Below are 14,772 nucleotides of genomic sequence, written 5' to 3' on the forward strand. Positions count from 1 at the left end.
TTGAAATTAGTAGTTTGGATTAGAAACTGTGCCACTATCATAAGCACAAGTCAATAAACTTTTCAAACTTCACTTTGACAACAAAGGAGAAAATAAGCAAATTAATAATATTATAAATGATCACTTGTAAATAAATAAATAAATAAAATATCGATTTTCAGAGAAAACAGTATCAGAACGATGACGTATTGCGGAGGGTGGGTGATAAGAGGTGCAACATATATAGAGTAAAAACGGAAGAAAATAAGAAAAGAAAGGTACTTTTTCAGAAAAAATTAAAATAATAAAATAGATCTTATCCCATATCATGCCTAATAAATGTTTGGGAGCAGTATATAGTATTTTAAATTAAGGCAACACCGAACTCTATTATTGCCACGGTGTATATTAAATGCTCATCCTCAACCTTCTTTGCATTTATTATGTACACACATTTATTTAAGATGCTGACTATAACAGTACTTGCTTCATCAAATGACTTTCATTTTTATTTGTCCTTTTTTTACATTTTTAATAAGTTTCTTCAGATATTGTTGTCTAAGAAATATAAATATAACACTTTCAATCATTTTTATAAGCTATTCATGAAAGGCACGATGCAATGAAGGATATGATCAAAATGAAAGAGAGGGAGGTATATGCGTATTTCTCGTATTTATATTAACGTCCACTTCACAATAATATTTTACCATTTTTTTAATTTGATAAACACAAAAATAAAATTAGCTTATTTTATTAAAACACGTTTTTTTAAAATAAAGACAAATAAACCGACCCATATTATGTGATAAAAAAAAAAAGCATGTGTGTAGAAATAAGATGAATTACACTTTTTATACAGTGAAGAAGTTGAAAACAAATAAGTACTTTATCCAATGAGAGTGTGATGCAGGTGATGGTTTGCAGCTAGAGATGAAAGTGGTGAATAGAAGAAGACCAATTAATGAGAAAGATGTATATGTATGTATGTGTATTCCAGATAAGCTAATAGCATTCAACATAAAAGGCTTGCTTTAGGGAAAAGGAAGAAAAGAAAAGTTATATGTATGCATGGATAAAAGAAGAAAACCAACGCCGTGTATTCCCTGTAATACAAACACACACGCCCACGTGGCGTCTCCTTTTCGTTACAGCTAATATCAATCCAGAAAGTTTCAGGGATCACACCCCCGCAAAATCATGCCTTCACACTTCACTCCATCCTAATCTTAATCACTTTTTTAATACAATTTTACATTCACAAACACAGATCTATTTACTTTTCAAATCATAATCCAGTTAATGCAATAGTGTTACAAGTTTATGTAATTAAACTCAAACTTCAACATCAAACGTACGTAAAAATAGATTAAGAAAAATTCATAGATTAGATGAGACACGTAGCCAATGCCCAGAGGGATAACAGGAGGACGGCACCGAATCAATTTGACTTCCCTTCTTTCTTAATCTTCACTTTCTTCCTATTTATACCACAAAACTACTACTACCTCCACTACGGACCCTACTATCATAACTCCATTTTTTTCTTTCTCTCTCTCTCTCGTCACCTTCAACCATTCACCTTACACACAACCTAATGGGGAGAGCACCTTGTTGTGAAAAGAATGGCCTCAAGAAAGGACCATGGACCACCGAGGAGGATCAGAAACTCATTGATTACATTCAGAAACATGGATATGGCAACTGGAGGACACTCCCAAAGAATGCTGGTATGTTACCAAATTAAACAAAATGAAATAACTGCATTTAAATAAATGGTTTTGTTTTTTTATTTAACCGATGAGTTTTGTGTTATTTATTGAATAGGGTTGCAGAGATGTGGAAAGAGTTGCCGTCTTCGTTGGACAAACTATCTCCGACCAGATATAAAGCGAGGTCGGTTTTCGTTTGAAGAGGAAGAGACAATAATTCAGCTACACAGCATTCTCGGCAACAAGTGAGTTCCTTAAATATTTTTAACGTTTCTTCTGAAACATAGCTAGCTGCGTAGACTCATATCAGTATTCTTACTGGATTATGTAGGTGGTCTGCTATTGCTTCTCGCTTACCAGGAAGAACAGACAATGAAATCAAGAACTATTGGAACACACACATTAGAAAAAGGCTTCTGAGGATGGGAATTGACCCTGTCACACACAGTCCTCGACTTGATCTATTGGACATCTCTTCCATTCTAAACGCATCTTTCTACGGTTCATCACAAATGCTCCTTGGCATGCAGCAGTCTATGGTGAACCCCGAGCTTTTAAGGTTGGCTTCTTCGCTCTTCTCCTCCTCACAGCAACACAAACACCTTGAAATGTGTGCTCCCAAGGGTCAACAGAACCAGCTCTGCGATCCACAAGTTCAGAATCATGTTCCACACCTGGCACAATTTCAAGATCCAGTTCAAGAGGTGCCTGCATGCAGCACCACCGTGTTCGGCACCCCTTGTGTTTCATTGCCTCTCTCTCAACCACAGTTGGTTGAGCCCCATAATGTGGACCCATACCCATCATCAAGTTTCACAGACTTCACTTACCAACAACATTCTCATGATGATCAAATTATAAGTGATTGGCACAAAGATGGGGTTGCTTTAAGCACTTTAACAGATGACTATGTCCCTCAGTTATCAAGCTATAATTATTATAGTACTTCTGATGCTCAAAATCTCGTGTATCCCCCCTTGTCCGAACCTTCCACTTTCCTTTCCAATAACAGCAATCAGAAGTTCAGCTTCGCTTCTTCGCCAAGCCCCACACCGTTGAATTCAAACTCCACGATAATCAACGGGAGCAACACAGAAGACGAGAGAGACCAGAGCTATGACAGTAGCAGCATGTTGAAATTTGAAATCCCAGATATTTTAGATGTGAATGAGTTCATGTAATGTGATCAGATACACAGATCATCAACGATTAATTAAATCAACTAAAACGTCGATTGATTTTATCACATGTCCCCCAAATTGTTTTTCTGGGAACCTTGATACGGATCCGTGGTGTTGATTCCTGTAACATTTTCCTAATTTTTATTATTGATTGACAGTTTAAATTTCTTAATTGAGCTAGCTTTGACTTTATTAGCAAGTACCAACGTCATATCTATTTTTTAAGTTATACGAGTTTCTATTATTGCTATGTATGCATGTCTGCTTTCCCTCTATAGATTAGACGTTACTTCAAGAAAAAAGTGCTTAATTAAAAACAACTATATCACTCCAACACTTCAGCAAGCAGATACTGTACAATAGCCAGAAAAGCCAAATCTAAGGAGTGTACATGTCTTTTGTCAGCTGCATGCTTAACATAATATTCAATATTGTTTGGGTAGAACAACTACTTGAATACAAAATATTAGCACTATCACATTTTATATATAAACTTCCCTTTGCAATCGTACGCTGAGTGTTTGTGATGCTTGGATGGGGCTTTCTCCAATTAGAAATTATACCCACAAATAGAAATAATTAAATAAAAAAAAATGCAGTGAGATGAGGAAATCTTTGGGAAGGAAAGACCGAGGAGGAAGGGAAAATTAGGTTTCAGATATCCCGACAGTGAGTCCAAGATTCTGGCGAGGTGACCGGAGACGGCACGCCGGAACACGTGCGAATGACACGTGTCCTGAACACCTGTAATGGATAAGTAATAGTACGATTTGCATGGGGATTATGGGTAATTGGATCTTAGAGAAGCATTGACTTATACAGACAAATGGGGCACGTGTTCGTGCAACGTCGGTGACACCGCAACATGCGGGCCCACGATGTTGCTTTTTTCGTTTGAAATCACAAGCCGTGCCTCTTGTGCTGTGTCTTTTTTATTTTTGTATTATTATTTTATGAGAGCGCTACCATTAATAATTATTGGTTTACTGTTCACTACTATTAATTGCGTCAGCATTTGGGACACGTGGGTTCAATTATGAAGGAGGGCAGCGGTTCAGGTTTCGCTGAACCGGTTATTTCGTTTGAACCCGGAACGCCGTTACTAAACCGAAGTGGGTTGCGTGCAATAATGTGGTGATGATTGAGTTGAAAAGGTACGCTGCTGTTGCAGATTGGCATGGCAGAACGAATCAATCTAAAGTTTAATAGATTAAAAAATTTGACATAATATAAATAAAATGTTGAAATCGGATATTTCAAAATTTTAATCAAAACTGAAAAGAAAATTCTGAAAAACAATCTTTAAAGTTCTTACCGATCTTTGGGGATTTATACGCTTTTCATTAGGTCAAAAGTTATAATTATTAGTCAGGGTGTAATTCTATTTACTTAGAAATGTAACCGTCTAAACGTCACGATCTGATTATAATCCGACCTACCGCCACAGAATAATTGATGTCATATACAACAATCTCCTCCCACAACAAGGTCGCAAGGTCTCAATCACAGGACAATTGTACAACTCGTAACAATCTCTTCCTTAACAATTATCCATCAGAAATCAAATTCGTGACCTCAGGACAATTGTGCAATCCGCAACAAATACGATAGAGAAAGAAAGGGAGATAAACTCTCAAAATGCATGATCTTAAATTTTAAATTATTAAATTTACTACATTCATACTGAATAATAATTCAACATAATTTACAAATTAAAACAATTTTACACAGTTAAATTACGTACTCACCTATTATTATCTGCTATATCAACCAACGTAGATAAGATACCAAATACATGTAATTTTGTTTGACTGTAAATATTTATATTTATATTTAAATTAAATATTAACTTAAGCAATTCAAGCTCAAAGCTTTATACTGTCTAAAATAAATTAAAATAACAAACTAACTAAGGAAATCAATTTAACGGAAAAAAAAAAGAGAGACAAGAAGTAATGCTATTGTTGAATTGATATTTTTAAATTTAAATTTAAAGAAAGAATCTCATCAATAACGTATAAGTATTTCCAAATCTTAATACTAATAATAACTACGATTATTATTAAATAAATTAAAAGCACCCAATACAAAATAACAGCTAAAAAGATAAATAAAATTTGCTTTCAGCGGAAGTGACGATCTAAATAAATAAAAATTAAGACAGAGAAATAAGAAGTAAATTGAGAAAATGATAGAGCAAAATTGCATGAAAACTCCAAAAAACATAAAGTCTCTATCTTCATTATCATAAGAGATGGAAGTTATTACTAAAGTCTACTGATCCAGAATTGATGGGGAAAACAATAACAAACAATATACCAGAGAATGCAGCGGATATAATTTCCCCTAACTTGCAAGAATCTATGAGGAGCAATAATCAAAGAGCAGCAATAATAAACCACCAAAAGCACAAATAAAGGCACCAAGATTTTTAACGTGGAAAACCCCTCAAATCAAGGGTAAAAACCACGAGTCGTCCAGACCAAAGAAATAGCTTCACTATGATCAACAAGAGTACAAAAGAGTCTTAATCAATAGCACAAATTAGTGCCAACACCCAACCAAATAACAAAGCAACAAAGCTTTCAAATAGAGAAGAACAAGAGAGGAAAACCTCTACAAATCACTGCTGCAGTGCGAAATTAATATCTCCCAACTCAGACCTCGTATCAAAGATCCGACCGGTCAGAATGAAGAGCAATGAGTTCCGAACCTGCTGTAAAAATTTCAGCCCGATCCAACGGTGAACGAATCCGCAGCGCCGAATTTACTGCGACAGCTCTATGAAAAACGTGAACAGAATTTTCCCTCTACCTCTCCCTCTATGTGTTAGGGCTTTCAGTGTATTCTGACTCTATTGTTCTGCCTCTCTCTTTATTTTATAGCCTCCTCTCCACTAGGTTTAAGTGAGACATGGGCTTCTCAAATTTTGGGCCTTTTCTCCACATAGGAAGGGAGCCCAATACCCAACAAATCTCCCCCTCACAACTATGTGGAGATAACCGCCAAACCGGCGATCTCACAACAAACTTCAAACTTTCCTCTTGGCAATGCTTTAGTCATCATATCAGCACCATTATCATCTGTATGAACCTTTTTCAACTCCAACAACTTAGCATCCAAAGCATCACGTATCCAATGATACCTCACATCAATATGTTTGGATCTAGAATGAAAAGTTGGATTCTTACCAAGATGGATAGCACTTTGGCTATCAACAAACAATGAATAGTTATCTTGCCTAAAACCAAGCTCCTGCAAGAATTTCTTCAACCATAACACCTCCTTGCATGCTTCAGTAATAGCAATGAACTCTGCTTCTGTAGTAGACAACGCTACACACCTTTGTAGTCTTGATTGCCAAGCCACAGCTCCCCCTGCAAACTTTATCAAATAGCCCGAAGTGGACTTTCTGGAATCAATATCCCCAGCCAAATCTGAGTCTGAGTAACCCATCAAAGTAGGTTTATCACCTCCAAAACAAAGCTTCATATCAACTGTACCATGAAGATACCTCAAAATCCATTTCACAGCATTCCAATGCTCTCTACCTGGGTTTGACAAAAAACGACTAACTGTACCAACAGCATGTGCAATATCTGGTCTTGTACACACCATCGCATACATCAAACTGCCCACCGCAGATGCATAAGGAACTCTACTCATATTGGTCTTCTCAACTTCATTTGAAGGACTCTGTTTAACACTCAGTTTAAAATGAGTAGCAAGAGGAGTACTCACAGCTTTAGCATTTTCCATCTGGAATCTCTGCAACACCTTCCTAATGTATTGCTCTTGTGATAGATAAATCTTCTTTTCTCTCCTATCACGTGAGATATGTATGCCAAGAATCCTTTTAGCAGCTCCCAAGTCTTTCATGGCAAAAGACTCGCCAAGTGTCTTCTTTAACCTGTCAATTTTGGAAATATCTTTTCCAACAATAAGCATGTCATCAACATATAATAACAGGATAATAAAGTCATCATTAGAAAAACTTTTAACAAAGACACAATGATCAGAAGTAGTCTTCATGTAACCCTGCTCACACATAAAAGACTCAAACTTCTTATACCACTGCCTTGGAGCCTGCTTCAAACCGTATAGACTCTTTCTTAGTCTACACACATAATCTTCCTTGCCTTTAACAAGAAAACCATCAGGTTGCTTCATGTATATCTCTTCCTCCAAATTACCATGAAGGAAAGCTGTCTTCACATCCATCTGCTCAACCTCCAAATCAAGAGTAGCAGCTAAACTTAGCACAGTTCTGATGGATGACATTTTCACCACAGGTGAGAAAATCTCATTGAAATCAACACCCTTTTTCTGTCTGAAACCTTTCACCACTAATCTGGCCTTGTACCTTGGAAGCGTAGAATTTGAATCTTGTTTCACCCTGAAAATCCACCTAGTTTCCAATGCCCTTTTGCCCTTAGGCAATTTCACCAAGTCGTAAGTGTGATTATCATGCAAAGATTTCATCTCATCTTGCATTGCATCCAGCCACTGTTTCTTCTCTTCACTATCCAAAGCCTCTTCAAAACACTCAGGTTCTCCACCGTCAGTCAAGGTTATGTACTCATCACAGGAATACCTTGTAGAAGGTTGTTTTTGTCTATTAGACCTCCTGAGTTGGACTTGAGGTGATTCAGGTATATCACCAAGATCGTCATCATCATCATGTTCCTCTTGAGCATCATCAATTGGAACCTCTACTCCACTTCCAAACTGTTGATCATCAACATCACCATGTTGCTCATTGTCTTGAGCTTCCGTTTCAACATTCTCCAAATTGTGAGCGGGCAACCTCATCGGATTACCATCAGTGAGATTACTGTCTTTCTCGGGTGTGGTCTTCTTCACCTTATCAATGTCTTCAATGGTCTGATCTTCCATGAATTGTACATCACGGCTTCTAACAAGCTTCTTCTCAACAGGATCATAAAACCTGTAGCCAAATTCATCCTCACCATAGCCAATAAAGATACATTGCCTTGTCTTTTTATCTAACTTGGATCTTTCATCCTTAGGAACATGAACAAATGCCCTGCAACCAAAGACACGCAAATGATCATATCTAACATTCTTACCAAACCAAATTTTGTCTGGCACCTCAATATTCAAAGCAACTGCGGGACTGAGATTAATAACATGCACAGCTGCAAGCAATGCCTCTCCCCAAAAGTGCTTAGGCAACTTTGCTTCTGAAAGCATACATGTAACCCTTTCAACCAAGGTCCTGTTCATCCTCTCCGCTAGACCATTCAACTGAGGAGTTTTAGGAGGAGTCTTCTCGTGTCTAATACCATGCTGCCTGCAATAAACATCAAAAGGTCCACGGTACTCACCACCATTATCACTACGGATGCATTTCAGCTTCTTGCCTGATTGCCTCTCAACCATAGCATGAAATTCCTTGAACTTTTCAAGTACTTGACCTTTCCGCTGAAGAGCATAGACCCATAGCTTCCTGGAACAATCATCAATAAAAGTAACAAAGTAAACTGCACCACTAAATGACTTTACCTTTAATGGGCCACAAACGTCAGAATGCACCAATTCAAGTAATTCTGACTTCCTTGAGGGTGGATGCTTCTTAAAAGATACTCTGGTTTGTTTACCAGCCATGCAATGAGAACATTTCTCCAATTCTGCATTTCTCAATCCCATAAGCACATCCTTTTTAGCTAAGCAGTTAAGCCCTTTCTCACTTATATGACCAAGCCTCCGGTGCCACAAAGATGCCTCCATATACATAGCATTCACACTGTCTTTAGCAACCAAAGCTTTAGTCCAATACAATTTAGATTGTTTCTCCCCTCTGGCCATAACCAAGTTACCTTTAGTGAGCTTCCATTTACTAGAACCAAAGTGATTGTCATAACCACAATCATCAAGCAACTGCACAGAGATTAAATTAAAACGGACATCCGGAGCATGTTTGACTCCTTTAAGCAACAACTGCACTCCCATGTTGGTTTGCAGGCAAACATCACCAACACCAATCACTTTAGACTCACCATCATTACCCATCTTCAACACTCCAAAATCACCAGAAGTGTAAGATGTGAAGAACTCCTTCCTAGGTGTAACATGCAGTGTAGCACCACTATCAATAATCCACATGCTCTCATCAGATACAAGATTAACGGACTCAAAGTCACGAAGAAGAACAAGATCACCATCTGTAGCAGTAGTGACACGATCATCATCATCATGATCATTCTCTCTCTGTTTGCCCTTCTTGTCTTTGTTCTCCTTTTTCCACTTAAAACAGTATTTCTGAATGTGTCCAGTTTTATGACAAAAATGGCACTCTAAATTCTTGTATCTTGACTTGGACTTGCTCCTACTCTTCTCTCTACCACCTTTATGTTCCTTTTTCTGACTTCTCCCCCTAGCTTCTGTAACAAGCATCTCAGACTGAGATGAAGAACCATGTGCCTTCCTTCTCATCTCTTCATTAAGAGCACCGCTCTTTGCCATCTGAAAAGAAACAACACCATTCGAGGCAGAGTTCGTAATTGAAACCCGAAATACCTCCCAAGACTCTGGTAGAGTATTAAGCAACCATAATCCCATAACTTCGTCATCAAACTTTATGCCCATTCCTGACAATTGATCTAGGAGCCCTTGAAACTCATTTAAGTGATCAGAAATAGAAGAATTCTCCCTGTACCTCAAATTCATCAAGCAATTTAACAAATACAATTTATTATTGCCCGACTTAGAAGCATACAAAGACTCAATCTTCTCCCACAAAGCTCTGGCATGTGTCTCATTAGCAATATGATTATAAACATTATCTTCAACATATTGCCGAATAAAACCACATACCTGTTGGTGCTCAAAGTCCCATTCTTCTTCAGACATAGAATCTGGCTTCTGTGTAGCAAAGACCGGAAGATGCAATTTCTTGACAAATAATAAATCTTTCATCTTGCCCTTCCACAAATGATAATTTGTACCATTCAAAGCAACCATCTTTGCATTTGCCTCCATCATTCAAGCAAGTAAATATAGCCCAACCAAGAGCTCTGATACCACTCTGATGGGGAAAACAATAACAAACAATATACCAGAGAATGCAGCGGATATAATTTCCCCTAACTTGCAAGAATCTATGAGGAGCAATAATCAAAGAGCAGCAATAATAAACCACCAAAAGCACAAATAAAGGCACCAAGATTTTTAACGTGGAAAACCCCTCAAATCAAGGGTAAAAACCACGAGTCGTCCAGACCAAAGAAATAGCTTCACTATGATCAACAAGAGTACAAAAGAGTCTTAATCAATAGCACAAATTAGTGCCAACACCCAACCAAATAACAAAGCAACAAAGCTTTCAAATAGAGAAGAACAAGAGAGGAAAACCTCTACAAATCACTGCTGCAGTGCGAAATTAATATCTCCCAACTCAGACCTCGTATCAAAGATCCGACCGGTCAGAATGAAGAGCAATGAGTTCCGAACCTGCTGTAAAAATTTCAGCCCGATCCAACGGTGAACGAATCCGCAGCGCCGAATTTACTGCGACAGCTCTATGAAAAACGTGAACAGAATTTTCCCTCTACCTCTCCCTCTATGTGTTAGGGCTTTCAGTGTATTCTGACTCTATTGTTCTGCCTCTCTCTTTATTTTATAGCCTCCTCTCCACTAGGTTTAAGTGAGACATGGGCTTCTCAAATTTTGGGCCTTTTCTCCACATAGGAAGGGAGCCCAATACCCAACAAGAATTGAGGTGTTGGAAGCAAATGAGGGTTGTACAGGTGTTAGGTACGTTTATGTAGAATTTCTAAATTACGTGTATTCCACAATTATCGTTTATGTAGAAAGTACGATCCATATATATATTTGAACTGCATGTGCCTTTTTCATCAAAGCATATTAACAGAACTACTCAGAATCAGAAGCAAACAAAAACCTGGTCCTACTCCTCAACATTGACCCGTCTCTATATAACTGGGAATTGCCTCTACATGCTTTCTGCCACATGCTCTAATAATCCTTCATAATACTCACCACCAAGTCCTAAATTTCTGTCTTCCCACAATTTTTTGTCTTTTAAACACACAAAACTAACATGGAAAAATTGAAACTACTTGGTAATATAATTAATATGGAACACTCAATCATTTAGACCTGCTACAATCACGAATCATTTGAAGGCATTGTGTAAGAACAGATGCATTATTATTCATCACATCATATTGGGTGGCTGGGATGACTATGGAAGCAGGAAAGTTGGACATTTTTTGGTCAACGCCAAGCTTTCGACCACACACTATCTTTGAAGCATAATTCTGCATTAAATAGGTATGGTAAGCTGCTAAGTCACCATCTTAAGTTGTTTATCTAAGATGATAGCTTTCTTTGTCTCACTCGTTAATAATGAAGGTTCATAAGTTTGGGTTACTGATTACCCTTGTTTTCCCGTACGCATGTAACATGTTCGTCACGTTTACGTCACACAAAAATGATTGACTTTGTAGACAACTAGGTGTGTGTGCACACGAAGTCGCATTTGTCGTTAAGCAAAAGGGTTCAGAACGTGTCCTACAATAGAGACATGTATGTCCATCTGTTTTAGATTATTAAGGAAAGGATATTGGTTATTATGGCCTAGTCTTTGACTCGCGCCTATGTATTTGCCACTGCGACTCTCGCTTTCTCTCTCGACCGACCAAAGAAAAACTGTTTCCAACTTCAAAGATTTTGAATAAGTAAACACTTAAAGTGGATCCATGTCTTATTGTCATCGCTTCGCTTCACTTCCATTTTCTTCTTTTTATCTTATCTCTACCTTTTAAATTACTCAGAATAATTATTTGCAACGTCTATCCATTTCCTTGACATATTCAGACATCTTTTAATGTCGGCGTCCAAAAACAACGCTTACTTTGATCTACAGCGTAGCTTTATTTAACGCAAATTCCTCGTTGATTTTTTTTATACTGCATTGAAAATGGTGTGAAATAGATTAAACATGATTTGTAAGATGCTTATCAATAAAACGTGTCTCTACTGTGGATAGTGGCAATCTTTCTCTCACTTAATATTTCAACAATGACATTAAAGTGTAATAATATATGAACATTGAAGTCCCGGTATATATTTATTTCTGCCCAACAAATTAAAGACGAAAAGAAACTTATATATAGGTGATTTATTCCCGTGAGATGTGACCCATTAGAAAATGAAAAGCTTCTGGAAAAATATAATTGAAGGTTGAAGTGCAGTTTTCAACGCCATGGATGTTAATGGCAGTGACCGATCAGAAGATATATTGAAAAACTGTGGGCGGAGAAAAGAAGTTGAATGAATTGGCTATTGGATGGACCAACTCTCCTCAGAGCAAGAAGGTCAGCAGAAATTAGAGAATGCAGTGTTTGATTAGTCAATAAATAGCTCAGTGATGTGATTCCACTCATAAAATTTGTCCATAATATTAGGTTAAGATGGCTGTAATTAGGTCTGTAGTCTCCACATAACTACAAGTGTCACGTAATTTCTCTACCACTAATCATTATCAAACTTAAAACAAAAATGGGTTCAATGCTTCCTAAATTATTAGAAAAAGACTTTCATCACTGTTAAGGTCCACTGCAATCGTTTGACTCTAATTTTTTTACTTTCATTCCAATACGTACTCACTTTGTGTTTTCTATATATCGTATTTTTCTCTTCTTTTCTCTTCTAATATTTTTCTCTCTTCTTGAGACCAGGGTTTTTAATTTAAAATAGCGCACTGGCAAAATTAAAGTGCATAAGATTAACTTATATGTTATAATTATAGATTAAAAAAAAATCCAATGGATAATGGCCTCATTCTTTCTGCTATGTCTATTACACGTTCTTAATATTTTTATCCGTACGTATTCATTAACTTTTCTCTCATTTAATAAACAAATGTTTCTCCCATTCCAACCATCCTCTTTTTTACCTTACTTTTTAGTTATTTAATTGTTGTGTTCATCTTTATTTTTTAACAAAAATCAATATAAAAGGTGGGCTCAAACTAAATGGCCCATTTATATCTATGGGCCTACATACAGAAATGTGGGCTCAAGACGGGCTGACTTATTCACCTCTCTAGTAGTTACGTACTCAAATCAAAATCTTAAATTAAAAATGTGTATTGAATATAGTATTGAAGAGGCAACGAATTTAAAATTGGATTATACGTTGCAACCCATTTATTGGGCTGGGCTATTTTGGCCGTGTATGATCCATAAGTTGCACCTAGTCTGTGATAATACTGTGTTTGGATAACAGTGTTAGTAGCTTAAAATTCTTTAAGAAATAAAAGCTTTAACGATAGGTAGAGCTGTCAAAACGGGTAACTCGGTTCGACCCGACTTGACCCATCATGGATTGATGATTTAGTGAGACAATCCAACTCGTCTCACTTTTTAGCGAGCCAAAAAAATTTGAATCCGGTCCGGCCCACCACGGGTTAGCGGGTTAAATGGGTTAGCTCACGAGTTCAATTAATTAAAAAATATATATTATTTTTTATTTTTTTGTTCAGTCAAAACTAAATTGTAATTCTAATTAAAGTCTAAATAAACTTTAATACAATCCAAATACAAACCAAAATAAAAAAAATACAAATTATTTATGTGTTGGATAAAAAAATAACTTAACATGACCCAAATATAAAGTCCAACTTAATAAAAAAAGATAAAAACACTTGTGTGACTCTTTTATCTGCGGGTTGGTGAGCCAACCCGGCTCACTACGGGTTCAACCCGGATGAGCCGGATTCTAAATAGCCGGAAATTTGTAAAAAAATTTCAACTCAACTCGGTCCAAACCCATAAACCAGGTTAGCTCACGAATTTCAACCCATTTTGACAATTCTAACTATAAGACTGTTGTTCCCATTTATGAGAATATACATTAATCCTCATCCATGCCTGTTATTCAATCACGTGTGACGTGATTTTTTTTGCGAAAAACACTTTTACTCTTCCTTATAGAACTTCCTCTACTCCTTATAAGGAAATTAGAAAATGAAGCGACAAAAACAACAAAGATTGGTGATTAATGATTCATTAATTTGTTTTTAAAATAACCCTATTATCAATTCTAAGAAACATTTAAAAATAATAATGCTTTATTAAGATGTGTGAACGTAAGTTAATTTTGTAATAATGAATCGTTTGTGAGAGTTACTTATATATCATGACGTAATTGAGAAGAAAACATTGTAGATATTTTAATAAAAGTATTTATGAAGAGCATGAATTATTGATGTATATTAATGAGGGTGGCAGCAGAAGTGAACTGGTGTGAATGGTGACGTGCATGGCTCTTTAACCACACAAGTCTTTGCTTTAGTTTTTCAAATCTGATTTTTTTTTTATCAATTTTTAAGTGAAAAAAAAGATATTTAAAATAATTTCAATTTAAATATTCATTGTGAATTTTTGGTGTGCTTGATACAGTGTAAAATCAAACATTCACATTTTTTGGGATTGAGTCATTACCACTCTAAAGTATTAAAAATGCATTAATACTAGTTTCCTCAATATGTCTTCCTTAGGTTATTTATTCTTCTATGTTTTCAACCAATAGAGACAATGCTGAGTTCTCATGTAATTCCATGAATAATAAACACAATTCTTCACAGCTTTTTTTATATAGTATTTCAATAATATTATTTTATACAAAATCAGTAATTATTTGGCAAAAAACTTTCTGAAATAAAGATTAAAAATGGTCTCCTAATAAATATTACCCATAAAAACCTAATTTCAACAATAATAAAAGAATCTTATTTTAACTTTTCCTACTCTAAATAAGTAAATCCAAAAATCAGCACTCCAAGTGAACTCGAATTTTAATGAGAAATCAACAATTTCATATATACAGCTAGCACTTTGAATCCAGCAATC

At 36.2% G+C, this 14,772-nt stretch overlaps 1 protein-coding gene across 1 annotated transcript; it reads left to right on the plus strand.

Annotated features, from left to right (window-relative positions):
• The first annotated feature begins 1,474 nt into the window (after positions 1–1,474).
• Positions 1,475–3,044, plus strand: LOC114187495 (transcription factor MYB102-like). The gene is made up of 3 exons (XM_028075755.2): positions 1,475–1,709; positions 1,807–1,936; positions 2,023–3,044. The coding sequence occupies exons 1-3, from the start codon at positions 1,577–1,579 to the stop codon at positions 2,870–2,872; spliced, it is 1,113 nt and encodes a 370-aa protein (XP_027931556.1). The 5' UTR covers positions 1,475–1,576; the 3' UTR covers positions 2,873–3,044.
• Positions 3,045–14,772: the final 11,728 nt, after the last annotated feature.

Source organism: Vigna unguiculata, chromosome 6, assembly GCF_037176805.1.
Source record: "Vigna unguiculata cultivar grain cowpea cultivar isolate G323 ecotype 2 chromosome 6, ASM3717680v1, whole genome shotgun sequence".
Lineage (NCBI taxonomy): Eukaryota > Viridiplantae > Streptophyta > Magnoliopsida > Fabales > Fabaceae > Vigna > Vigna unguiculata.